Raw genomic sequence first — 26872 nt, 5'->3', positions numbered from 1 at the left:
ATGTAAATTAATCTACGAAAACAGTCGTGTGCTCGTACATATTTACTAGTGTGTATGTACACACTATGTACATTGAGTAGAACCGGTCTAGATGCGAGGGAATTTTGAACGTAACGTACGATAGATCGATTATTTAGGTATTAATGTCGTGGCAGATACGAGCAACGTTTAAATAGTTCCTAGAGAGGTCGACGGCCTGCAATAGATACTATGTACATATATACATTCGTAGACATATGTATGTTTTCAGCAAAACGTGATCGCGCCCAAACATTCCAATCCCACGCAAATCGCTATCCCTAAGTCCCTCCGCGAAATACCAAGTACATATTCATAGAGACAGCAAAACGTCAGAACAATTTAGCGATCGTTTGGTTGGATTGGCCGTAATACTGTTCCTAAATAGGTAGAAAGTTATTTTTAATACCGAAACTAACTCTGCGACATCGATCGTTCGTTCGAAACGTTTTCGGATCCAAAAAAAGGTGCAAAATGTAGGATATTAATTGTGGATGGCTCAATATTCGATTGCAATCCGAATCTTGAAGATAAATCGATTGCAATTGTTGTCTTAGGTTATATTATAGAAACGCTGTCTTCTCTATTGTCAAATGTTGGCCAATGAGGTTATGAATAACCATGGGACAAAGCATCGATATAGTTAGATTTTCTTCGGAACGAAGTACCACCGTAGCAAAGAATAATAGTATAGGTAACGATGGTATAATAACGATAGTGGTTACGCGTCTAGTTCGTCACCGACAGAATTACAAACTCGAAATTTGCGTGTCGTCCATTTTCTAAACCGACCGATTAGTCTTATATAACGTATGGATAAATTCGGTGGATGATTTACACGACTAACTATTTCAAGGAATTAACAGACGCGTGACTTATCGTCGCGTCGATCGTGGGTGTTGCGACGAGATTCGAGGACAGGGAGATTTATAAGATCTATACATTCTCGAATTGCCAAAAAGAACATATAGTACTATTGTGGTACGAATAGCGTAATAAATCTATCGTACATAGTGATTTCCAAGGTATTCCTCGAATAAATTGAAAGCCGTTCCTAACCTATACAGAGCTACTTCAGTTTGCAATTCTATTTATTTTTATTAGAAAATTCGTGCGATTCTCGTTCACATTACGTTTCCTTGCTGCAACTGCTATGTCATAAATCATGAAAATTTGAAATCGTATAAAACAAGAGAGGAAAATTGCATCGCTACATGATATTGCTAAATAGGTTAGCAATGGAAATAGCGAACGCACACATGTACGAGATATTGCAAGAAGTTTAATGCGAACAACGCATAATGCATATCTGTATAAGATATGCTCGACAGGCTTCCTTTAGCCTCGATCGTCATTTTGTTCTTCTTTCTGCATTATCTGAAAGGCCTCCCAGGTCGTGGCTCCTACTATGAACATATAATGTACTGAACCAGTATTACAGTGTTCCACGAACGTGCCTCTATGCGTTGCATTGCGTTGCGTTGCGTTGTGTGCGCGCAAGTGTCATTTATGTACACCGTAGATGTGACTATTCGACGTGAAACGATAGCGAACCATGGGATTGTTTTAGAAACAAACGGCATTTTGCTCTCCGCTTTGCATATCGTTATCTCCTATTGCAGCTTATGCTTGAAACGCAATTCTTTCCTTCGTCTATTTTTGAAGAAAAATATAATAAGAAAGGAATAAAAGGAAAGAATTAAGCGTATCCATATTTTTACGAATCAGAATTTAATCGTCTGTAATTAGAGAAAATTTACGCATCGTTTATACGAGCAAGTTAACGTTCAGATTCAAATATACGAATTCATAGCTAAGTTTTTATCGTGTAACGTAGTGAATTGTTCATTCGCGTTCACAATAATTTGCATGCATCTCGGATACAGAACGAGCGAATGTCAATTCCTATTATCGGAATTACCGTAACGAGAGCACGTGGTGGGAATAGTTATCGAACTTATATTATCGGATCTATTAGATCACCGGTACTGTTTTATCTATCGACGTATCTACACCGTGAACGAAGTTCTACCGTATCACACATGAAAATTGGAAGGGTACACGAGTCAACGGAGACAACGCAATGCATAATATTCAGCTAAGATTACATAGCAGTGTAAATTAGAGAGAATGGAATGTTTCTAGCTGTTGTGCTTGAATATTCGCATATGGGTACTTACTTCGACTACGTTAGACGGTCATAAGGACGAAGTTTCGCGAATTTGGTCACCAGCGAGTTTGTCCGGTCAAAATGTTGTGGATAATTCGGAGGTTTTTTGCGGATGAATGAGTCAGAGGGGAAACGTTGGCACGCCACGGGTGAACGAACACCGAGAAAGCACCCGGTGTATCGAACCAAGCAACAGGTGTGACTCGTGTATCTCCGCTGGGTACATTACGTGAATAATCCTGCTGGTCGTTACGTTGGCAGGTGTACGTAACCGCGTTCCGTCTAGAATCGCGTATGTCTCCACGGGGAATGACGCGAACGATCGCTTTCTGCGATATTATTATTTCATTGCACGAACTACGTGTCAGATCAGCATGCGCGAACTGCATCAACGTTTTTATAGATTCTACCGCTAGATATCGTATCGTTCGCGCACGAAAAACTCGATTACATCGACTCGCGAGGTATCAACCGTCTCGGTCGACCGTTCGGTCCGTAACAACTTCGGATAAGTTCGATTAATCTTCGAGGCTTACCTCTGTCCGGTAAAAATTGGGGGTGTGGTTCTGAATTACGATTCCAAGAAATTTTGGTAGAGAAGAACCGATGCCAAAGATTTCTCTCCGACGACAAGATATGGCAACTAATTAAAATTCCGAACAATAAGTTCGGGATCGCTGCTGATTCGTAGCACGCACCTGTGAAGCAAGGCGAAACGCGCAGCAAGAACAGAAGCAAAAAGACGGGGTGATGTCCGATCGAACGATTTTCTCTGGCCCTTTAATCAAGAAGGAGGAACCCGCAACGACGTAGCGCGTAATGAGTAATGACATCTGGTCGGTATAGGGCGGGGCTAACAGGTCCCACGCGGTCTCCATGGTTATGCGTACATGTTTCTACGCGTACACCAACACTATCGTCCGGTTTCTGCTCGTTCAAACACTTACGACTCGGTTTAAACGACCTCCATCCGTGCGACTGCTTCTCTTCTCGTATATACGCTGTTCGTATCGTATCCGTGTGTAAAGCTTCGTGCAGATTTATGAGATTAAAGTTATTTATGCGATGCCCGAGTATGAAGCGGAGCCCCTGTTTTGTTCGAAAAAGTTGATTAATTTAAATATTTCGTTGGCATAGCGATTTAAGACTTCGAATAGAAGAGTTCGATTCAAATTTTCCCTGGCTATTTGTTAGAGACGTTTCTTTCCAATTAAACTACGTAACGTTTGAAAATCGTGTATCGTAGTAAATATTATTATAACGCGATCGAATATTATAATACAACGATATTTACATCGAAGGAATTCCATTAACAGGGTCGTTAATATTCACCGGCGTATTCGTCTCAAAGTACGTGTTTCTGCTCTTTGAATCGTCGTTCTTTCAACTTGCGACGCAAGGAACGCGCAACGCGTCCCCGTGAACTTTCCGCCGTTTCCCCATGAAATGAAATATTTAAAAAACCGTCTCGTCGGCGAGTTAGCTGGAAGGATCGAAACACACCTTGATTTTCATAGAGTTTATTAGCTAACGTGGCTCGATTGCGTAACAGCGAGAAACGCGTGAAGCGCGATTATAAATCCATTTCATAACGTTGACTGTTAGTGCCAGATACAGACGTATACGCGTGTATATCGAAAGTGCAATATGTTCGCGTTAAAGCATCCGCCTGCTAAATACGGTATAAGCGTATCTTACAATCATACCGAGTGATACTGTTGCAGCGTTTCAGCTTTGTCGCTGACGTCTGAATCGTAATTGCGTACGAAATATTATAGTCCGCGAATAGGGTTTTCCTAATACGGCTATACCTTCTATGGAGAGATAAACTACCCTACATTAGGACGTCTAACATCCTCTCTAACATCTTGTATAGAGGAACGAGCCGGGTTGTGTAACGGTTTAATAACAAGAACTATATTGCCGGCGTAAAAGAGCGAGAATATGCTTGCTGCGCGTGATCCTTCGTTCGTGTTTTATAAAAATACATGCAACTGGTCGTCCGTGTACGGAAATATTTCTTGCCGTTTCGTACGTTAATTGACACCACAGATTGCGCACCCTACGGTGGAATATCTCTGCCGTTGAAAAAAAGAAAAAAGAAAAAAGAAAAAAGGATCGTATTCATCGACGATGGATCGTAATTTGCGACGAAGGAACGAGGTGGGAGGGTTTTTTCGCGAGGACCTTTGTTACCTTTTCGTCCGCTTATTAAGGCGTGCGTGCTAAGGACACTGTAAAATTCTGCGAAGCTCGTTTACGTACAGTGGATCGTCAATGCGTCTTGCGAATTTTCGAATTTACGTTACACCGCCGAGCAGATGTTGGTTTTGTTGGAATTCGATACGTTCGCCTTAAAACGCGCAACATCGTACGTTATCCTGGTTAATTTGCGTCGTGTAGGAATCATGTTAAACGTTTCCACGGACAAGATATCTATGTTGGTCGAAAAGGTTATGCGCGAAGGAAGGGCGAGAAAGTGGTCATTACGAGCGAATAGCCGCGTCGAAGTTGTGAGAACCATAGTGTCCCGTGACTGCGTTATTAAGCAAAAATATTGCACCATTTTCAGAGCATTAACGAACAAGTTTTACAGGGGAACGTAAACCGTGGCCGGCTCGTATATTAAGCTGGTTTGAACGTTCTATGAACGAATACGACAAATCCGTGCTTCGGTTCTGACCTTCTTTGGCGCGACAGCGTGGGCGCATTTACTTCAGACGGAATTACAGTCTGCACTTACTCCATCTTACCTCAGTCATTTCAGTATAAGTAACTGCAATCGTGAACCGTGACCGCTGCTCGTATCATCTGGTTTACGTAATTACGTACGGATACACGCATACGCGTACCTGAATGCACAGAACGTGGAATCGACGAGTAATACGCCCGGAAATGACCACCTCTCGGTGGTCCTACGATCACGGAATTTAGAATTCGTCGAGAATATAGGAAGAAACTGGTTTTACCTGAATCACGGTTTTACCATTGGAAAAGGAATCGATCGCACGTTAGTCAGGACATTGTTACAAGTTGCTACGTTATCTGGGAACGTTATGTCGCCATCGCCGGAAGTAGTAATTCCAATTTTCGCGTTCAAGATCGAGAACAGGACGTTTAAGATTTTGCAATTTTTACCGCTATTTTCCGTACCATTATCTACTCGAGCAAACGTCTATATCAACTTCCTTGGCATTTATTCGAAGCTGATACTTTGATTTATTTCACACACACAGACCGTCTAATCGTTATACTTGTAACAACATGATGTAACAGAAAGCGTACGATTTTAATCGATCGTTTAAAGTACGTTGCATCGATAATTACAACGTATTTCTCGTTTTTCGATCGTCCTTCGATCGTCGTTGTTGCGTCTTCGAATGGACAGATGAAATCTAATATACGGATCATTCAAGTACAATATCATAGCGAGGAAACTTGGTCAAAAGCCAGGGAATGTAAATCACGTAGATAGGTTGATCTTTCTCTACGCGCAATTGTAGCGGATATGCAAAACTAGAGTAAAGTGCCAGATGCCGTTTAACGATTGGAACGAGCGCGATTCAGGCTACGTATTACCTTTGCGCTCAATCACGTGCGTCAGTATATTGTAGCGTAGTAAGTTGTTTTCATTGGATATTTATATTCGTATTCTTCTAGGATAACATAATCTGTACGATGAAATATCGGTGGAATCGTCGATTAAATCTCATTACATTTTTCTATGATCCTCGACGTGCACTTTTAACCACGTTTAACGTCGTTTTCTCGTCGATGCTTTGATTACCTTCGTCATCTTCGTAACTGCACAACGCGTGTGGTTATTTTACAGATCTGTTACAACCAAAGTATCAATGGCATATCAAAGTGGTATAATCGAAGCATTTAATAAAAAGTATCGTCTTGTCCTCTCGGATAACACGGTTTTTCGATATTCTGAATCGTTTCGATCGCATTTACCTATCGTTCGTCTCGTTTGTATCGAAACGTCTGTCTCGTTTCGAGCAAAGAAATGACGGCGCGTTAGGCTGTTCGTACACTCAGGCCAATAGAGTCGCATATATCGTAGTTTTCCTACTTGCCCAACGCGGATATCGCGTTACGTACATAATGTCGAGTAAAAGTACTCGCAGATGCTTGAACCCTTATCGTTTATCAACTGATTTAGCCGTTGTTGAAAGAACTGTGACACGGTAACGCGTTTTGCTTCCGCATATGTTGTGGCACGCTTATCGCATATGGAAACCTCCGCATAAACTACATCTCGTTCGTGAAACTCTAGACTCGTTGTTTGTATAGTTATAGGGATTTTTATAAAAGCGAGTTGGCGTCGATATCGATGCACGATAAACGATATCCGACATTTCTCAACCATGACGGATCGGTTTCTATTTTGCAAGGCAAATAGCACTTGACGCGTTTGCGTATTGCAAAATTTTACAAATATACGAATCTCGTTGCCTCGTCCACTTGGCGGGCCACGCTAACATGATTTGTTTAACACGTTTTCTGCAACAATTTATTACATCTACTGGTTTATATTCGCCGCTATTTAACGCCAAGTATTTACGTGGCATCGATATAGCAATAGCCGCGCGACTCCCGAAAATTTTCTCATCCAATCGCATCGTTCGTGTCGTTCACAAATCATAAACACGTCCCTGCGATAAAATTATGCGCTCGCCTTATCCACTCGTATCGCGTAAATTACGAGTCAACGGTAGACCGGTTTCGGTCGAACTGAACCCGAAACGAAAGAGAAATGTTCATTTTTTATATTTGAAATACGAGAAAGTAAATTTCTGGAATGGCTACAACGCTATCGCAACTGGCATTCGAATCTAATTTGGCAAAGCGAACAGTTTGTACTTTGACAGGATTCCATATTTTTCATTTACTTGTCATAATCCTTACTGAAAAAACAAACGAACAAACAGAACGTGAACGATCGATATTCGTTGTTCGTGCAGAGTATATCCGTAATACGAAAGCAACGATTTCTTTTGCCGGCTATGTTGGCGAAACCGGTGTACTTGGTAGTCACGTTGACTCGATTCATTGACAGAAAGATCCGAATGAGCGTTGGAAATGTCTGAGGCGCGGCGACGAGCGCAAGCGGTTCTCGTTCGGCGGAGCCGCCCGCGCATCGGCTCGGCCGCGCCGAAGGGGGCCGAGATTGGCCGAGGCCGAACGAACGCGGACGAATAGTCGGCTCGAATCGCACTGCCGCGATGCATCGGTTCGAACGCGCGCACGGGCTGGCTGTCTCGCTTGTCTCCCTAGTGCGTCGTTCGAGGTTCGTCCTCTCTCGTTTCTCCGTTATCGCGAATCGCGACGGCGCGGTGGCGTGTTCGGGTTTTCGAAAATACGCGCGCTACCGCGACCCGTCACCGACACCGGCGTCGTCTCACCGCGCTCTCGCCTGACGTTTCCGACGTCACCGGTAAGCCCGCAAACATTTTCCCCGAGTCCGACTGAGTGACTCGATGAACTCGTTGCCCGCGTGACACTTGAATACGATCGTCGACGCGCGCGCACGTCGCGTTATCCATCGACCGACACGCGGTTTCGAACGTCGTTCGTGACAGAATCTCACCGTGCCTCATCACGCTTCGAACTTTGTGCAACGTTTCCACGCGAACCTCTTGCTGCGTCCGCGTAATCGTGCTATACGTCATCGGGGGTTAAACGACGAGCGACGAAGGAAGACAAACGCTTGGAACACCGAAAGTGTGATATATGTGTCAATCGTCGAACTAACCTTTACGTTAGTGCATGCACGTGCCGCGTGGCTGTCTACGACTTGAAGTTTCCGCTGTTATACGAAATACGCGCCGATTAGCTACGCGAGGACCACAAGTTCTAAAGTTCTGTTTTAGAGGGGAAACGGCAAAGGGTCGATAGATTGACAAAGTGAGAAAAGCGTTCCCAGAACCAGGCCCGTTATGGATTCCTATCCGATGGTGAGTCGTTTCTTGATATCGTTGCACATCCTTCTCCAGGTGTGTGAATACGCTGACATCATCGCATTTTTCTCGAACGCGTTCAAATCGCCGCCGGTGTTAACTTCCGCCATGTATGCATACTGGAAAAATTCCAAAGTTTATCAACCCTGTCGAATTCGACATTTTGTAATTTGCCTGTATTCTCGTACTTTCGTAACCAACGATCTATCTACGTTTACGCATTTCTACCAAATTAAATTTGCGCGTAACGTACGCATATACGTTGAATATACGGATTTCTAATACAGTGATTAGGTAATATCGCGAATGTACGATTTCACGGATCGTACAAATTTCCGATCGTACGTAAAATAATCGAACGATCATGGAGATGATGAATCGAGTTTCTCGTTAGCGTTCTCGACGTTGTTACGTTATATACGTTTGTTTTATCATGTTCGTCGTCGTTTTAATTTGCACGGTAAGAAGAAGAATAGGAAACGTCCATTACCAGCCTACTACTTTACCGGAAAACATAAGAATATAAATACGTTCGTAGCTTTGGGATAAAAGAGACGATATATTTTCGAGGATAATTATACGAATTTCGTAGACCACACAAGACGGACAACATCGTTCGATTTATAACTCAAAGTAACTCGGATATGTCGAAACGAAGTTTAACTACCTAATATACGTACAACTCGGCGTACCGTAACTACTAGATTAGTCAAATTTCAAACAAATTGCCGGTCGTTTACTCTGGCAACCGGTTTCGAACATTCCGATCGTTAAATTTCGTCGAATCTGGTAAAGATCGATTATCGAAAGGCAATGTTGCTGCGCGTTTGCAACGAATAAAGACATTTCTTATTATTGGTAGCGAGCATTGGATCGGGACAGCGAGAGTGCTATTATGTCATCAAGCGCGATAGGCACAATGAGTGCCTAAGGATCGGATATTTTCATAATCGTGAACGGAATGACAATAATGACCGGCGTATGTTACCGCCTCTGGAAAAGGCCATTAGCGAGCCGTGCAAATGTAGCAATTCGCGCGTCACCGCAAAAACAAGCCGTCGTTCGGGAAATTGCGATTCATCGCGCGTAACGACCGTATTTTGTTTTCTTTTTATTTATTAGTTTTTGGAACACAAAGCGGTCGTGCTTTTTGCAACAAAATTTTCTTTTTACAACTAGTCCGTGTACAAGCAACGTTCGACATTTCTCTAAGCGAATCATCGAGATGCACGTTGCCACGTGCGTATTTGGCCGTACGCAAGAAGAAGACGCATCGTACAACCGAGATCTTTAAAATTGCGAAACGTTGAAAGCGAAATCCGAAGGACGTTTAACGGACCTACCGAACGTCCGTATTTCTCGTCCAAATGTTCCTTCTAATTTGTATAAAATTTTCCACGAAACAGTCAAGATCAAGGTGACTCCTCGTATTTCGGAGGGAGCAGTTGGCAATTAATTGGAAAATTATCGTCGTATCTTTGCAACGTCGCTTCGCAATAATAAGGCAGATATATCGAAGGAGCAAAACGCGAAGCGAAGTCGCGCTCGGCTAGTCGCTGCAACCGCTGCGGATGAGCTCTCCGGATTGAGCGGCACGATAATGATCTTTCCACGGTGTTATCTCGATCCTCGCAAACTCGCTGCCAGAGAATACCACGCGAGTTCGAATTTCCTGCAAATTATCCACTTCTTCGCGTGCATTTCGTTCGTAAACGCCAGATATATATTCCTCGACTTCTTAAAAGTTGGCTGTTACACGCGACTAAAATTGCGTCGTCGCTCCTCGCGACCCCGCAGGACCAGATCTCTGGATTTAATACGAAGATAACGATCTGTTCGCGTCCTTATCTCGATCTTTGTTAGCCCGTTGAAAGGAACGCTACCGATGTTCCACTTTTAACCAAATTATCGTCTTCCTCTTTGGCCTCTTCTCAATTTCATCGATAACGCGAGATGCATATTTTACGGTTTCTTAAAAGCTATCGTTTACAAGGAATAAAAGTGGAATCGTTGTTCGTGGCGATCGCCAACGACGAGATCTCTAGATTTACCGGCAGGATAACCATCTTTTCTATAACGGTATCTCGATCCTCGTAAGTTACTATCTGTAGCGAATGAATTTTCGATGCTCCGATTTCCTACAAACTACCGACCCGACGTCCGCATTTCCGACGTCCAGTTTTATCAGCCGCTCGTTCCTTGACTTTCTAAGACATCACTTTTACGTAGAACGTGAACGCGATTACGCTCGTAGTCCGACGTTTATATCGGAGAATCGTTTTACTATGTTCGGTCGGCCGATTAATTAATGCGCATAGCAAGCAGCGGTACATGATTTATCGCATAGCCGAGGCACGTTTTAGATAAATTACGCGTTACGGGAATTTAAGAGGCGAAAGCTTCGGTAGATTTTCGGAAAATCCAGATTGACGAGATATGGAATTTCCCAGCTTTTCGTTCGACCGTTCAATTCGCGATACGCCGTGGCGAACGATTTTGTCAATAGGCGGTCGTATCACGTTCTTTCGTTTTGTCAACGTGTTCAAAGCACTTGGCCTATATCGTTTTCTTATCGTTTGGACTTGCAGCTTTAATTTTGCAGTATCGTAAACTATTATCATCAGTTTATTAATGATAATTATGATCAGTTTATTAACGGATTAAACGGATGTTAATTAGACAGAAAACAACGAACGGTTATTAAACACGAACTAATTGCAACAAACGTATAATAATTAAAACAACTAGACAATTAATTAACGATTCTCGTCAACTCGAAATTCAACGTTCTCTTAACGACGCTAACAACACTATCTCGACAACGCAATCCGCACTCTCTGACTTCTCAACTCATACTGCTGTTAATTCGTTTATCGTCCCCGAGCAAACCCTCGTCTTTTGTCTTAGCCTCGTATCTCTTGTCTCAGCCCCACTACGCACGTGCTCGGCAACCGCTTGTTTACAATCCGCACGACACCCCGCAGACCCCTCGTCCACCATACTACAATTTAGTAGAAAAATTGTATCGATTAGATATTTAGTTTCGTTTTTATCCCAATTGAAAAATGCAAGAACAAGACGCGCATTTCAGACGTATTTTGTCGTATTAGGTCAGTCCCATAAGTTCGTGCCGTTTTTCGAGCGGTTATATATGTTATTTTTTTTTAAACACCTATGAATCGTTGTCTTAGGTATTTTCAGGACATTCGACATCTCTTGAACCGTCAAACTTCGTGATTTTTCAACAAGATCGCGAATTTTATCTTCGTCTGTCTGAGGAGCACGCCCGGAGCGTTTCTCGTCTTCTAAACAGAAATTCCCAGCTCTAAAACGTTGGAACCACTTCCTACAGGTGCGAGATGAAAGCGCATTTTCTCCGTAAACGGTACATACGTTTTTCGTGGTTCGATTGTTACAGAACTTCCTTTCCGAAATTCATATAACGTGAGATGTGGAAAATGGATACGCATTTCACTCGTGATTTTTTACCGTTAGAAGTCACTGTGTTCGCTATATTACTGTAGTATCGGGGAGAAGGGCCCAAGAAACGTTGAGCTAACTACAGACAATGTCGCGAGAACCGAGGCGCTGTCGGCTCCATCAATGCATTACCGGGTCCTGCAGGTAAATAGCTTTGCCGAAAAGACCTACGTGACCCTGACTACGAACGTCTGTAGAACACGTGTGCGGTGGGCCCAGCAATAGACAATAGAGTGCTAAAACGGCCAGAGAGAGTCAGTCGAGAAGCAGAGTGCGAGTTGAGCGGACACGGAGTGTGAGTCGGCGTGCGAAGATATCGTAGTCTGTCCTTTTGTTATCGAATATCACTCATTAAAATACCTTAAACTTTAAACTCTACCAGCAATCACTTGTCCTTACTCTAAGAATCCACCAGTTACTACATTACGATCTCATACCCACGAAAATCTGCTCTAGCCTGTTCTCGATCAGCTAAGCTCAAGCGCATTGGTCCCTTATCGCCGTATGTTTATAAATCGACACATGAAATGTATACGCAAAAGTTGGCACGAACTTATGGGATGACCTAATATTAGGTCGTCGGAAACGCTCCTTTCGTTTTACAAGGAAATAGTGGATGCACGACGTTTTTCCTTTTATACAGGGTGGTTGGTAAAAAGTTTGCGTTTCAGGCTTTGTTTTGGAGAAAATCGACTTTGAATTTTCGCTCGGTACGCGTGCGCTTTATCGCGTCTCGTTATAACGGATCTCACTGTAGATCGTTGTCTCGATGGAAAAATTTAAAAAAAAGAAAAAAGAAATGTTTGTTCTATATTTTCGACTTGTTTTTTCGCGTAGAATCACCCCTTTCCGCTTGTACCAAAGCACGATCTTTAATATTCGTATTAATACGCGGTAAATTATCTGTTCTCGTTTCTAGGAATTTCATCGCGATCGCGATTACTTTATTCTTAAAAATTCGCAAACTTGGGGAAGATAAATCGCGAGAATCTTTAACTACTATACCTGGTTCACGTATTCGGCTTTGATAAATCTCCTTTCTTTATTCCTGTCGCTGTTTATTAGGTCGTCGGAAAAGTTTCTTTCGTTTTATAAGAAAATAGCGTTCTATCGTTTTGTTCTATCGAAATAAAGATCACGACGTTCGATAGATTAGGTTTCCCGTTTCTATAAAGACGCGTCGTTGTAAAAGACGTCTCTGTAAAAGAAGACACTTTTCAACAATAACAGCCTAATATTATTTGCAAAATTAAAGGCAAGAACGCATCGCAAGCACGCAAGAAATTACGTGCCGTATATGGAAAGGCATCGTGAAAATTGGTTTGCCGAATTTCGCTCTGCCGATTTTTCATCGAAAGATGCTCAACCACCTGACCGCCCAGTTCAAGTCGACGAGACTCGTATCAAGGCCATTATCGATTCAGATCGTCGTAGAACAAGTGAGATTGCAGAGAAGCTCGATGTATCGCATATATGCATTGAAAAAAAAAATTCAAACGACTTGGCTGCGCGAAGAGACTCGATTTATGGGTCGTCAGGCTGAGGAAATTCGTTTAACGCGACGCGTTAGCATCTGCGATTCGCTTCTGAAACGCAACGGAATTGATCCATTCCTGAAACGACTGAAAATTCGATAGTCCGTAACGAAGTTAATGGGAAAGATCGTGGGTGATGCGAGATGAACCAGCCCAGACGACACCGAAAGCTGAGATTCACCAAAAAAGGATTATGCTGTCAGTTTGGTGGGATTATAAAGGAATTCTGTACTTTGAGCTTTTACCAAGAAACCGAACGATTGATCGAAACGCGTAGGTTCAACAACTCGCCAAACTGAGCGATGCGGTTGAAGAAAAGCGGCGAGATTTGGGAAATTGTAAGGGTGTTCCTTCCAGCACGATGATGCAAAGCCCTACGCGTCTTTCGCCAAAAATTATTGCAACTAGGTTGGCATGTGTTGTCAAATCCACCATACAGCGCTGAAGCCTTGCGCCTTCGGATTACCATTTATCTCGTTCCATGCGGTGGCCTTGAATGGTAAAATTTTTAACGACGCTGACGATGTAGAATCACATCTTATTCATTTTTCCGGCAAAAATCAGAAGTTTCACGAACATGGAATTACGACACTGCCTGAAAGATGGCAAAAGGTCGATTCCTAATCGAACAAAGCTATATTTTTACGCAAAAATTTTAAACTTTCCTTCTCGTTTAAAATACGCAATCACTTAGTTACCAACCCATATATCTTCCCATATTCCTCGATACGAGTTGTCAGAGTCGCCGAAACAATTTCTGATCTGGTTATCGTTGGCGACGCTGACGAATACACAGGTCGTAGCATATGGAGAATATCGTACTTAGAGAGGAAACAGAGTGGATCGATCGGTTTGACTGGCGAATAGCTGGCCCAACTCTTGTCAAGAGCCTGGAGCGCGATCGCTGATACAAGCTGTATAATTTGCCAAGCTAACCCCGAGCAGAACATCGAAGCAAGGTCCGATCCATCTGGAGGTATATTTAAAAAGAAGGAATGCGCGTCCGTTTGTTTCGCTTTGGTTTATTTAGCGGGGCTGTGCGGAGAGTCACAAAGAAATTCCAGGCTCGTCGAAAGGTCAAGATCGGGTTTATTTACTTGGGGCCGGAGAGCGGCGTGGAACGAGGCGCAATTAATCGCCGAGCTATCGCGATATCCCCGGAAGGAGGCCCGTAAACCGGCAGAAATAACCGGCTGGAATTTAACGCGATACAGAATCGAATATCGCGTTATTAGTCAGCGGCAGCGCGGATCTCTGGTCGTCGGATCGCCTGGCGGAGGATCGCGCGGTCGCGAGTTCCTCGTAATCAGCTCCGCTTTACTCGGACCGCCGCGGTACCGGCTATTATTTCGACCTTCCCGCGCATTCCATGACGCGACTGCTACCTGCTTTTTGTTTCCTCGCACGAACGAAATCCTTGGAATGGTCCGTGGATGAAGTCATTTCGAAGGAAAAGAAACGATGGCGCTCATCGCGGCAACCTTGCTTATTCGCCATCTTTTCGCCAACTGTTCTGACCAGCCTTGTCGTTCTTTTCGACGGTTTATCGCGATCGATGAAACCGAGGCAGATGGTGGACGGCCGTGAAAGCGCGACTCTTTGTCGCGGATAACCGGGATGTCCGCGGCAACAACGAAATCGTTACGAATTTTCCCTCGATATTCTCTCCTTCTTCCACGCTTCTTAAACGATCTTCCTTTTTCGGTTGCTCTTCGACAGCTCGAATGGTACGAGTTCGGCGGTGTCGGATGTGTACGTTGGACGGCAGAATCTCTCGAAACACGATACACGATACGATTGTAATTTTACGTACAGCGAGGAACACCGGCCGACGAGTGTGCTTTATAAGGTGCTTGTTAAATTTTACAACCGGTCATTATGCCCTCGATTCTGGTAAAACTCGAGGAAATAATAATAACGCGCGGTTTAACCGTCTCCACGTTCCCGATACGTCCGCGATGTGCCACGTTTTCGGTTTCCCTACGACCGATCTCACGCGAAGAACGGCCCGATATTCCGTCCGTAAGGAGATCCGCTTTCGTGCGCCTAATTCCACCTCGTCTCTTCTTTCATCCTCTCGTCTTTTGTGCTTCGATAAGACAACCAGAAGATCCGAAACTCAATCGTCGTGGTATTCTCTACCGTCGCTTTGCCGTTGGTTAACGACCGATAGAACGCGTCGTATTTTCCGTATCCGTCACGTGGCCTGTTTCGAGCTGAGAGAACTTGAAAGTAATTCAACGCTTTACCGGCATCTCAGGCGCAGATTCTCCCTGGCGCCGGCTCTGTTTCGGTTCGGACTCGCACCAATACCGTTCTTTTCGTTCGTCGCGAGCCGTACGTTTTTCAAATTGGTATAAAACCGTGGCAGCTTACAAAGCGACGCGCACCTGACGCAACCGAGCGACGTATCTTAGTGCTAAATAAGAAATTGCTGCTCGAATAATGAGAAAGATCGTCGGTGACAAAATGCCGATTAATAGGCTGTCGGTTGGCAAGCGTCGGTAACGAAAAACCGATTAATCTGCTATCGGTCGGTAAAGCGTTAACACTCGACAAGACAAAATACGAACCGTATCAACGGCATATCCTGAAAACCGATACGAGCGACTCTGCTGTCGCGTGTTTTTCGCAACAGAAACTGAAGACAAACGCGACGCAAACGTGCCACGGACATTACACGCCCTGTATTTGTCTTGAAACGTTTAAAATACAAAGTTATCGAAGGTTGAACAAGACGACTGGTATAAAGTAACGCGAATAGAAGACAGCGAAGGACGACGACGTTAGCCGATCGTACGAAACCTTTCGGCCGCGATGACGATTTTATCGATGTGTCTTCGGAGATCGAAGATATACGTATGACGTATGCCGGGGGAAATATCGAGCGAGCAACGCGCGAATGCGCGCGAGGATAACCGAGACAGTTGCCGGAAAAAAAGGAAGCTGCAAAAGAAAAAAGAAAAGAAAAGAGACGGCATCGCGCGAGAGCTATATACACAGGGTGGTTGGTAACTGGCGGTACAAGCGGGAAGGGGGTGTTTCTACGCGAAAAAAGAAGTCGAAAATATAGAATAAACATTTTTCGTTCGAGGCTTTGCTTTCGAGAAAATCGACTTTGAATTTTCGCTCGGTACGCCTGCACTTTGTTACGTCTCGTTATAACGGATCTCACCGTAGATCGTTGTCTCGATGGAAAAATTAAAAAAAAAAAGAAAGAAAAGATTTTTACTCTATATTTTCGACTTCTTTTTTCGCGTAGAATCACCCCCTTTCCGCTTGTACCACCAGTTACCAACCACCCTGTATATTTTTTCATTATGTCTATATCGTTTTTTGTTTCATCGAACAACTGCCGATCGCTCGATCTTTACGTAAAACGATATTTCTGATAGACTTCTCGCAGAAGATTCCGCGTCGCGCGTACATCGAACACGATCTTCTGTTTTTTTTTTCTTTTTTTTCTTTTCATTTTGCATGGTCGTCTGAGACGCGACTACGATCACTCGAGTTATTTTTTTATCGGTGGTCGTGTGTCATCGAGAGGAAAAACGACGTACGTGTGCGCTCGATCGACGATAAACGAGCGTGTACGTGCTCGTTCCCTTGTCTTCTTGACATACATAATAACGCGCATAATTTCGCCATAAATTATCAGCCGGATATATTCTAATTCCGGTGCGTGGGTAAACGGTTATTATTGCAGGTTCGCGATGACTCGGAATCGCGGAGAATTGCCACGGCACCGTTCCGATACTCTCCACGATGCCTGGAAACTTACGATGCCATATGGGACACGTCCGAGCACGCAATAATTTATGATAGCTTTCTTAAAACGATGCTGGATTCCAGCTGGTGAAGCGTGCGTATAAAGTATAAACGAGGATTGATTGCATCCTCCGGGTCTCTGCTATACATACGCACCTGAGCAACCGCACAGATTGTTTAAAGCGAAGCCTCGATGATTATAGGGTCCGATCGGCTCTTGGGACGCGCGAAACGATTATTTAAACGTCACATTCGCTCGCTCGATTCGTCGTTTCTTCGTGCCAAAACGATAGCGAAACGGTATCCAAGGGAATATTTTCGCATCGCGTTCTTTTCGATTTACGATACGTCGAACGTTTAGTCGATAGATATTTCCGATTTGGTTGTACCAAACTTTGTCCTATTTTTCCATGACGATGTTCGCCGAGAATCGAGATAATTAGAGTATTCGCGGAGAAACCGTGACGGCTTTCTAGATTCACGCGTCGAAACCGGTCGAGGAGTTTGCACGCTGGCGAAAAATTTAGATCGATTAATATTTGTCGCGTTCCACGAACAACGTAACCGCTTTAAATTATACGGCAGATTTTATACGAGTCGTAGAACCCGATCGTATAATCGCTATACTTTAGCCGTGGAAGCGTTATCAGCCTCGCGATAGACCGAGTTTTCACCGCCGGTCGAAAATCGGCAAATTCGATCGTTAATTCGTTCGTAGATACGCGCGATAAAACTCGCTGTACGCGTAGCGTGGTATCGCGGACACGCGTTTCTCAGCCGCGTTATCCGCCGCCGTACCTAGCCGCGCTGCAACAGTACCTTCTTAACGTTCTTGTATTTATTCCAAGAGAAATAATCACCGTCCGGTTTGTGATTAATAACTCTACTAGTTGCTTGCCGGTCAGCCATTTTCATCGTTGTTACTCGCACACGGCCGGCATTTAACGTAGACGCGGGGATACGGCGAGTCGGCCGCGTGGGCTTATCTGGATCGCAATGTTCCATTCAAAGGCGACCACAATGGCATTGAGAGATCCTCGCGATCAATTAAATATCACCGGTATAAATATGAGTTAACGAAGAAGGCGGAACGAGCGTCGGGTTTGGTCCCGAGCCTGGTCCAACGAACGTCTCGCGATCCAAATCGATAAATCGCGTACGGTGCCGCGCGGCCTTTACGTCGAATTCGTCGCTTTCGAAACTCGACCGCTTGGAAGTTGTCCGTGGGGATGGGACGCCACGATGCAATTGGCCCTGATAAATTACGCGTTGCTCAATGATCGCGCGTTATTACGAGTTAACTTCTTTATTTACGATCTTTATTTAAGCGGCGAACGCGCACCGCGTTGTAAAATCTTTGTCGTACCCTCGGCAAAAGAAGTTTTCCAGCGTTTACCTGTGACAAGCTTGTTTCAAACGTCGTACCATCTGCAGAGGATGATGGTTGGTCGTGTGGTTTAAACGACGAAATAATAGAATTTAAAATAATAGATACAGAGAATGTATTAACTGATTCGCCAAGACTGTGAATCGATGTATTAAGGGCTGCTTCTTGAATTAGAACGCTCTAAAACAGCGTTGTTTCGCGATTTTGTTTAGAAAGGAAGGAAAGAAACGAAGTTGTTGGATTTTCAGGTATGCTTTTATATATATTTAAGGAATACAAACAAATTGTTTTTAAAGTAAAGAGAAAAATTACAACAGATTTCTAAAGCTATTTCACGGGCTGCGGTCCCCTCAATCAGCGTGAAAGATCCTCCTCGTAATTCTTGAGCGAAACAAAAAACCAAAAAAGGATTAAATTATTGTATATTTTTCTTCTGGGTGAAGTAAACAACGGCAGAAAGAAATGTGAAATTAAAAATTTTTGCGGCTTTAAAAGAAAAGTGTTTTTAAAAAAGAAAAATAAACTTGAACGTGCCGTAACAATTATTTAAATAAACTGTTTTTCTGCCGTTGTTTGTTCACCCAGAAGAAAGATATATAATAATCGAATCCTTTTCTTATTTTTTCTCTCAGTCAAGAATTACGAGGTGGATCTTCTCCACACTGCAGCGACCACACGCCCATTTTTACTTTACGCTCTTTTTTACTTGAAAAAAAATTTGTTCGTATTCGTTAAATATATATAAAACCGTAGCTGAAAATTCAATAACTTCGTTTCTTTCTTTCCCTTCTAAAAAAAAATCACAAAGAAAACCTATTGTTTTGGAACATTCTCATTCAGGACGCAGCCCTTAAAATTAAAATCGCTATTTAAATCGCTCGAGACTGAGACTGAAAAACTGGTCACCTTACGATCGCGATCGTTTATTTATACAGGTGGAGGGAGTAGCGGAAAATTGAAATTCCACTTTGTTGCACGTAGCGGCGACACTGTTTCGCCCGGAGTTAATTTATTATTGCACTATGTACGTTCTAACTATGATGTCGATACTCCGAGGCAAAGCAACAACGCGATTCTACCAGCTACCATTCGCATCTACCAGCGAATCCGGATATTTCATTTGCGATATTTATGTTTTACGCGTCGATTGCATTACGCGCGACTATTCGCATCGCTGTAATTTCCCCACATTGCTTTATAGTTTTCGATTACAAACGGTTGTTGTTCTCGGTGGAGGAAAACGTCGGTTCGTGCCATAGGCGCGCGCCAGACGAGCGTAATGATATTCACGAGTGTGAAATTGCAAATGATCGGTGCAGTTACCACCGGGGATAGCGGTGCGATTAAACGAAACAGGCGCGAGAAAACGAACCTGGAAACTCTTTCGATGGTTGTGATATTGCTTTTGCAATTGATTCGAATTAAATCGAATTGCAATTGATTCCAGGTATAATAATTTTTATCGAAGCGCGAAAAGGAATAATCGGAGCGCGTAACGAATAGAGCAACCGATAGACCGGTCGAAGGAAACGTCGGTAGCTAATCGATTTGAACGCGCAAAGATTTATTTTACTCCGTAAGCGAGTGCGATACGTGGAACACGCAGGAGAGACAGTGAAAATGAATCGCACGTTTTCTTCTATTTAGGTTGCCGAACGACAGAATGGAAAGTTAGGCGTAAAGAAAAAATGGTAGACGTTGGAGAAGCCTCGTAGCAAAAGGATGTACAAAGTCGACGGTACCTGGATAAAACGAAAGCGACAAATAACGCAGAATTTACGACGTATAACCGAGGAAATGTAATTTTTAACGCTAGAACTTACCGATAGTTAACGCGAAGCTATTTCTACCGAAAGCAGTGAAAACGACTGGTCTTTAAAAAATACGCAACGATAGAATATTTGTATATTTATCGATTTATTACTTTTTCTTACAGAGGCAATTCCACGTTACGTAGTACATTTTTGGTATTGTTAATCCATCTAGGATCCCCCTAAACGAGGGTTCACGCATTTATAAAATTGTAGAGCCAGTCATTTTCCCGATATCTGATATCGTCGTATCGAAGGATACGCGTTAAAAATTGTAAAAACGCGTGGCAAGTTGTGGAAAACGAGGAAACTGGTTAATACATGAAAGTTCAGTTCGAATACATGAAAAACGGAATAAAATTCATCGTATTATTCATTTTAGTTATCGTTGCGAAAGTCGTCGCGTCATTGCGGAAAAAAATATAACACGAAGTATGAATTTTAAAATAAAATTGTAAAACCAGTGGATTCGACTGGTGTGGCAGTTGCAGTGTCAAAACGCGAACAACCTTCCCTGTTTGCGTTCAAAGTCCGACTTGGTTAGCGCAGCAAGAAAATCGATCGTAAGGTAATATCGCGTCGCGTTTCTCCGCGTCGACGAAAAGTAAAAGAAAGGACGAAAGAAAAGAAGAGAAAAGAAAGAAAGAAGGTTAATACCACGGGTCGGTTGTTCGATGATATTTTAATTCGACGTTATTAGCGGTAATTTTATTTTACCATATAAAGAGCAGACTTCCATTAGTACTGTAATTGTGGTTGGCGCTCGTTACGCGCAACAGAAAGAGACGGATCTTCGAGCGAGTCTTCTTCGTCGTTCGCCGCTTATGACATTCTCGTTACTCTTTCGACGAGGAAGAAGAAACGCGTTCTTCGTCTGCCATCGGGGCACCGCCGGTCCCTTCCAGCCGCTGTTTTCTTCCGTTCTTACCGCTTGCGTGCTTAAAATCCAGCTAACCTAGGTCCCCGTCAAGCGTGACGGGACTACGATGAATGGGACAAGAGTCTTCTTCCTCGTCGCCGATGAATGAGACAACGGACGTACGTTCTTCTGCCTCGACTTCTCAGCAACTGGTCGACGTTGGTCGCTACTCGTTAAGCTACCTCGTACGTTCCGAAGCGACTGCATTCGTCGCGGAAATTTGTTATACTCCTCGTATATTTCTCATATTTGATTTGCATCCTCGTTTACCGGCTCCGTTTCTTCGTTGCTCTGACGCATTTGCGGTCCACGCGATGTCCCTCGAGCGAATACACCAAGCGCCAAGTGCGTTACCAGCAGAGTAATAGGATAGGTCAGCGTGACGTTTTGGCGAAAACCGACGAGCAAACGGAGGAACGTGGCCGAAGCGGATCCGAACGATCGCTTAGTTTCTCTTCGTTTGTTCTCGTACGATGGATTCTCCGGTGGAAGGAATCGCGCAACTCGGAACGAAGCAAGCGACGCCAATGAGTTTAGGATACCTTCTCGTGCGACGAATCGGCTCTTGGACGTTATCTTCGATGTACCATAGATCGAGGGGAAGAGAGTATGTTCTTGGAACTTTTTACATTTCTCCTTCGTCGTAAACAAGTGAATGAAGGCACCAAACAAACCTGTCTCAACAGCATACTCCGCAACCATGTTTGGCAAACCCAAAACGAGACACATGGTCCACGCGAACTTGGCAAAAAACACCTGCACCGAGCCGTAATTCACGGCGGAGTGGAGACCGTGGAAAGCGTACCGTTCGTTAGCGGTCGAAGGATGGACGCTGGCCGTTGAAAACATCGGCGCTAAACACACCTAATATCTCGGTTACGTGACCGAACGAATGAATGAGCTTGGTGCCGGTACAGAGACTCTGGAGAGTACCACTCGGACGGGAACGAGTATGCTATCAGTGTGCCGGTTATCGCAAAAAAGCCGGGAATAACGCGGCTGGCTGGCGCTGCCGGTTCTTCCTCGCGATCAACAATGGCGATCACGTGTGCCGCGGCGCTTCGTTTTGCGCGCGTGTGCGCTTCCAACGTGTTTCCGTGTATGTAGGTTCGTGCGTATGTCGCATAGTCGTGTCGTTGGTAGCGACCGACAAGATCCCATAGACGGTGCGAGGGGGTTGTAGGAAGGGGTTAGAGGCACGCATGAATGGAAGCTTCATTCATGTGGTCGGTCGGCTTTCCTCGTACGCACGCCGCGCCGCCCCGCTCGCCTCCGCCTTCTACTTTTGTTTCTATCGCGGGGCCGAGCGTCGATGTTACGCGCGCGCGCGTTCCTCGTGCAAACAATGCGTTTCAGCAGCGCGTTGCATCAGCTTCCTCGCGTCCACTCGAGATTCACCTTACGCTCTGGATCTCGATCACGGCCGATGCCACGTCGAAGACACGAGAAATCACGAGACAGATAGATCGCCGGTGATCTCCTGGCGTCGCAGTTCGAACGTTTCGCGAATAAGCTGAAGAAATTCAGCTTCGTACAAGACGATGGGAATTTTATTATATAAAAATTCAACAGAGTGACGGTTGAAAGTGTTACAACGGAATAACGCGTTGGGCGCTAATTTAGCAGGGTTTTTATATCGAGGTTTCAGTCCCTTTGCAGGGGTTATCGTCGGACGTATATCAGAGGCAGCTATTCGGTCGCTGTTTTGTTATTTTGTCGTTATCGTCTACTTTATTACCGTTTCTGGGCGGGTGGCCTTTCTTGTGACAGCGTGTGACACCGAGATACCGTCACGTGAACTCGAGGGTTGGATGATAAAATAAAAATAGCTGGGTCGTAACGCAACTGTTAATTTTGTTTTAATTAAACTTTATTACAAATTCAGCGATCAAACTGGAATACACGCTGAATTAACATAAATCACAATTCACTCGAACCGCGTTATGTAAAACTCAGTTACACCGATGCGTTATAAGGGTAAAGACCGCTAAAGATACGTTGACTGTTCTAAGGATACGGAATAAGCGAAGTTTTACCGACGATACCGTGTCTGAGGAAAGCTCTAGGGGTGGGTGTGTCTAAGGACACGGGACTATCGGATTTGTCGACGACGATTTTGGTTAAGGAAGCGAGGGCAGTAGACACCGTCTCCGATTGGATAATAAGACGGTTGGTGTATCAGGAAGGGTTTTAGCCGCCCTCGCGAGAAAGCTGCTAACGGAACATACCAGACGCGAGGAAAAGCTAACTTTCCGCGTTAACCTACGGTAAACGATAAACGTAAAAGGAAACCTAAAACAAGAGATACTCGCTTGGTCCGAAGGTTAACTATGAAGGTTAACTATGAAAATTCCAAGACCTCCGGTGGGTCTTAGGACTGTCGAGGGTACGGGCCAAGGATGCGCAGACATGTGTGACCTGGTCTCCGATGTGAATCGACGTTACAATACTGTAGTATCGGGAAGAAGGGCCTAGGAAATGTCGAGCTAACTACAGACAATGTCGCGAGAGCCGAGGCGCTGTCGGCTCCATCAATGCATTACCGGGTCCTTCAGGTAAATAGCTTTGCCGAAAAGACCTACGTGACCTTGGCTACGAGCGTCTGTAGAACACGTGTGCGGTGGGCCCAGCAATAGACAATAGAGTGCTAAAACGGCCAGAGAGAGTCAGTCGAGAAGCAGAGTGCGAGTTGAGCGGACACGGAGTGTGAGTCGGCGTGCGACGATATCGTAGTTTGTCCTTTTGTTATCGAATATCACTCATTAAAATACCTTAAACTTTAAACTCTACCATCATCACTTGTCCTTACTCTAAGAATCCACCAGTTACTACAATACCAACGCGGAAATTAATCGACGCGCCTACCTTCTACCTTCGGCCTTTTACCTTTCTTTTCCGATTTTTCGATACTCCATCTTAGGCCAGTTGTCCATCGCTTGCTCGATACCTGGTCGTTATCGGCGATAACGCGTGCAATGGGATGTACGGCCTGGATCGTCCAACCGCCTCTGTCTTTTCGAAATTGAAGTCGTTCGCCTAGTTGTCTGGAGATCGCAGCGTGAGATCGGACTCGATCGAAGCGTACTCGGTGTACGTTCTTTCGCTGCGAGTTTCGAAAACTCGTGGCACGAAGGAAAACGCGTTGTTTCGCTTTGCCTCGTTGCGAGCTGAAGACGCGTTTCCCGGCTAGGCAAACGCGATACACGCGATTCTTAATTCATTCGCATCCAAGCGCGGATTATTACGCGCGCTGCGACCGCTTTTTATTTCAGTGGCAAGGTATTTTTCGCAAGTGACAGATCACGTTTTCACCCGTTTGTCGGCATCTCGCCGAAAATCTTTTCAGCCGCCACTCGGAGTAAATACCGTCGATCTTAATGAAATTCAACAAATTCAAATTTTCAAAATATTCTAACTTTACAAGGTAAACTAAAGCGATGCGTTGCATGTTTACCTAAACGTACTCGAAGAGAAACGTTCTTTAAATGTCATATTTGCGATGTATCATTACGTATCGACCATTTTAAAGAATTCCACGAGAAACAATATCGTTTCCATTTCCATTTTAATCTAAATAATTTTTCTTAAATAAATCATTTTTACTTTCTTCCTCCGTTATAAAGAGGTAACATCGTCCGCCAATCGTTTCGAACGGTACGCCTTCGATGAACTCCACGAAGAATTCGGATGTCATTTACCGCACCTACGACCGACGGCGCGCGGTGACGAGGACCAGTGTTCGGTTGAACGCCGCTGATGCCTTCGAACGGCCCCTTGAGTAGGGCCATGATGCGAACGGTTTAACCAACAACTACTTTCTTCTCCGTTTGAACGGTCGATCGGCGTAAATTATCGCTTTCTACTCGCGGTGCAACGATCTAGCGCGCCGATCGACGCTCTGAACGGCGATGCATGCGGATTAGACGCTTCATCGTTGGAGCGCGATCGAGCGTAAACCGGGGGCGTTAGGAATAAAACGATCGTCGTGAGAAACCAGAGTAACCTATTCTATGCTCGATTATCATCCGGGTCACGGACTTTTGCAATAAAGCGTTCCAATTATCCGACTGCGTTTTTACGTCGCGATCGAGACAAGTTTCGCGCAATGCAAATTAATACTCACCGGCGAGAATCAGCGGATCGACCACGGTGCGACCTTTGTCACGGATCGATATCGGTTAACGGCAGCTTTCCCGTAGAAATACATAATCGCGTGACAGGCCAAGTTCCTCACCAGTAACAATCGAGAGGCAGGAACTCGTAAATCAAGGCTCGATCGTGCAAGCCGGATAAAATCATCGTGCTCGTGACGCCAAACATAAAGCTGCGAATGCATGTGCGCGTTACTGCGCGCATACACAGTGATTCATAGGAGGCGTTCGATTTTCTCGTCTTCGCGATATTCCAAAAGAGGCAGAAGGTTAGTGGTTCGCGATTCATCTCCGTCTACTTTATCGAATACGAAGGACGACGAAACGTCTCGACGGAACTTTGAAAATATTATTTCCTTTCGCGTGCAACTCGCTCGTGTAAACGCAAACTCGTATTATCCGCGATAACGATGGAAAAACGATCGACGGCTGATCCGTGGATTACGCGAACTCGGATCACGATACGAGTCGTTTCTCTCTCGACGCTGTGTGGCGCGACTCGTTCCTTTCGCGACGTTTCTTTCTCCTTTCGTATCTCGCGCGAACCGCGAACGATGATCGCTGTTGGTCGATTTCGTTGGAATCGCTCTGTAGAACGCGTACTCCGCGGCAGAAATAAATAAACGCCGGGCCGGATCGTTTTACATCGAGCTGCTATCTCGAGTTTTCCTTCTCGACTGCTGCGAGGCTCGTCTTATATGGGATAAGGGCTGCTTATGCGCGGCCACGTACGTATTCATATAGGATCGTTTGCACGTCGCGCGGAGACGCAACCGCGTCTATCTTTCCCCGGTTACGAGCGAAACTTAAGTACTCGTGCGGTTTGATGAATAGACCGTAGGACAGACGCAGGCACGTGGGTGGAATTACAGACGATTGGCCGTGCAACGTCGGTGCGATGTGGTGCCGCAGCGTCTTATCGGAAACACGTTGAACGATGTACGGTGAACGATGGTTCGCGCGATACGAACGTTTCAACGTTTAAAGTCCGACTGCGTCGTAAACCGTGGTTTCGTGGAAAAGTGACTGATGCGCGGCTCGATCCGCTCGAAAAGCGTTTGGAGAAAGCGTTTCTGCCACTTTGATATTCGTCGCGAGGCGGACGTGAATTTTCACGCGACGTTTCACATCCGGCGTTAATCGAAAAGCGACTCGCGGAAAGCTGCTGCGACTTTCGGCTTCTTGGAAAGAAGCGAAGCCTGCGCTACGGGGTGCTATCGACACACAGGGTGGTTGGTAACCGGTGGTACACGCGGAAAGGGGGTGATTCTACGCGAAAAAGAAATCGAAAATATAGAATAGAAATTTTTTTTTCAATTTTTCCATCGAGGCAACGATCTACGGTGAGATCCGTTATAACGAGACGTAACAAAATGCAGGCGTACCGAGCGAAAATTCAAAGTCAAGTTTCTCGAAAACAAAGCCTCGAACGAAAAATCTTTATTCTATATTTTCCACTTGTTTTTTCGCGTAGAATCACCCCCGTTCCGCTTGTACCACCAGTTATCAACCACCCTATAGTATAGAACGCGCGAAATAGCTGGAAACGTTATCACGGCACCGCGAACAAGTCGGAGAGATTTGCGACGGATGGCGCGTGTTGCTATCGTTCGATTTAAAGAGAAAGTTATGGATCGTGCGGATTAAACGGGGCAAATTGTCGCGAA

The 26872-nt window shown here is 44.6% G+C and overlaps 1 protein-coding gene and 1 long non-coding RNA gene across 3 annotated transcripts in view; one reads left to right on the top strand and one right to left on the bottom strand.

Annotated features, from left to right (window-relative positions):
- Positions 1-3692: 3692 nt before the first annotated feature.
- Positions 3693-26872, bottom strand: part of LOC143302607 (uncharacterized) — a 45774-nt gene continuing 22594 nt past the window's right edge. Inside the window, exon 2 of the long non-coding RNA XR_013058233.1 lies at positions 3693-8273. This is a non-coding gene — a long non-coding RNA (uncharacterized LOC143302607). The remainder of the gene's footprint in view (positions 8274-26872) is intronic.
- Positions 3801-26872, top strand: part of LOC117166582 (uncharacterized) — a 68220-nt gene continuing 45148 nt past the window's right edge. The window contains exon 1 of one of the 2 annotated variants that reach the window (XM_076618045.1): positions 3801-3869. In XM_076618045.1, the coding sequence (XP_076474160.1) occupies positions 3836-3869 (34 nt within the window). In that variant the 5' untranslated portion in view covers positions 3801-3835. The other variant, XM_033350666.2, reaches the window with a different exon arrangement.

The sequence above is a fragment of the Bombus vancouverensis genome, chromosome 4, assembly GCF_051014615.1.
Source record: "Bombus vancouverensis nearcticus chromosome 4, iyBomVanc1_principal, whole genome shotgun sequence".
NCBI lineage: Eukaryota > Metazoa > Arthropoda > Insecta > Hymenoptera > Apidae > Bombus > Bombus vancouverensis.
This window is presented reverse-complemented; position numbering and strand designations above follow the sequence as displayed.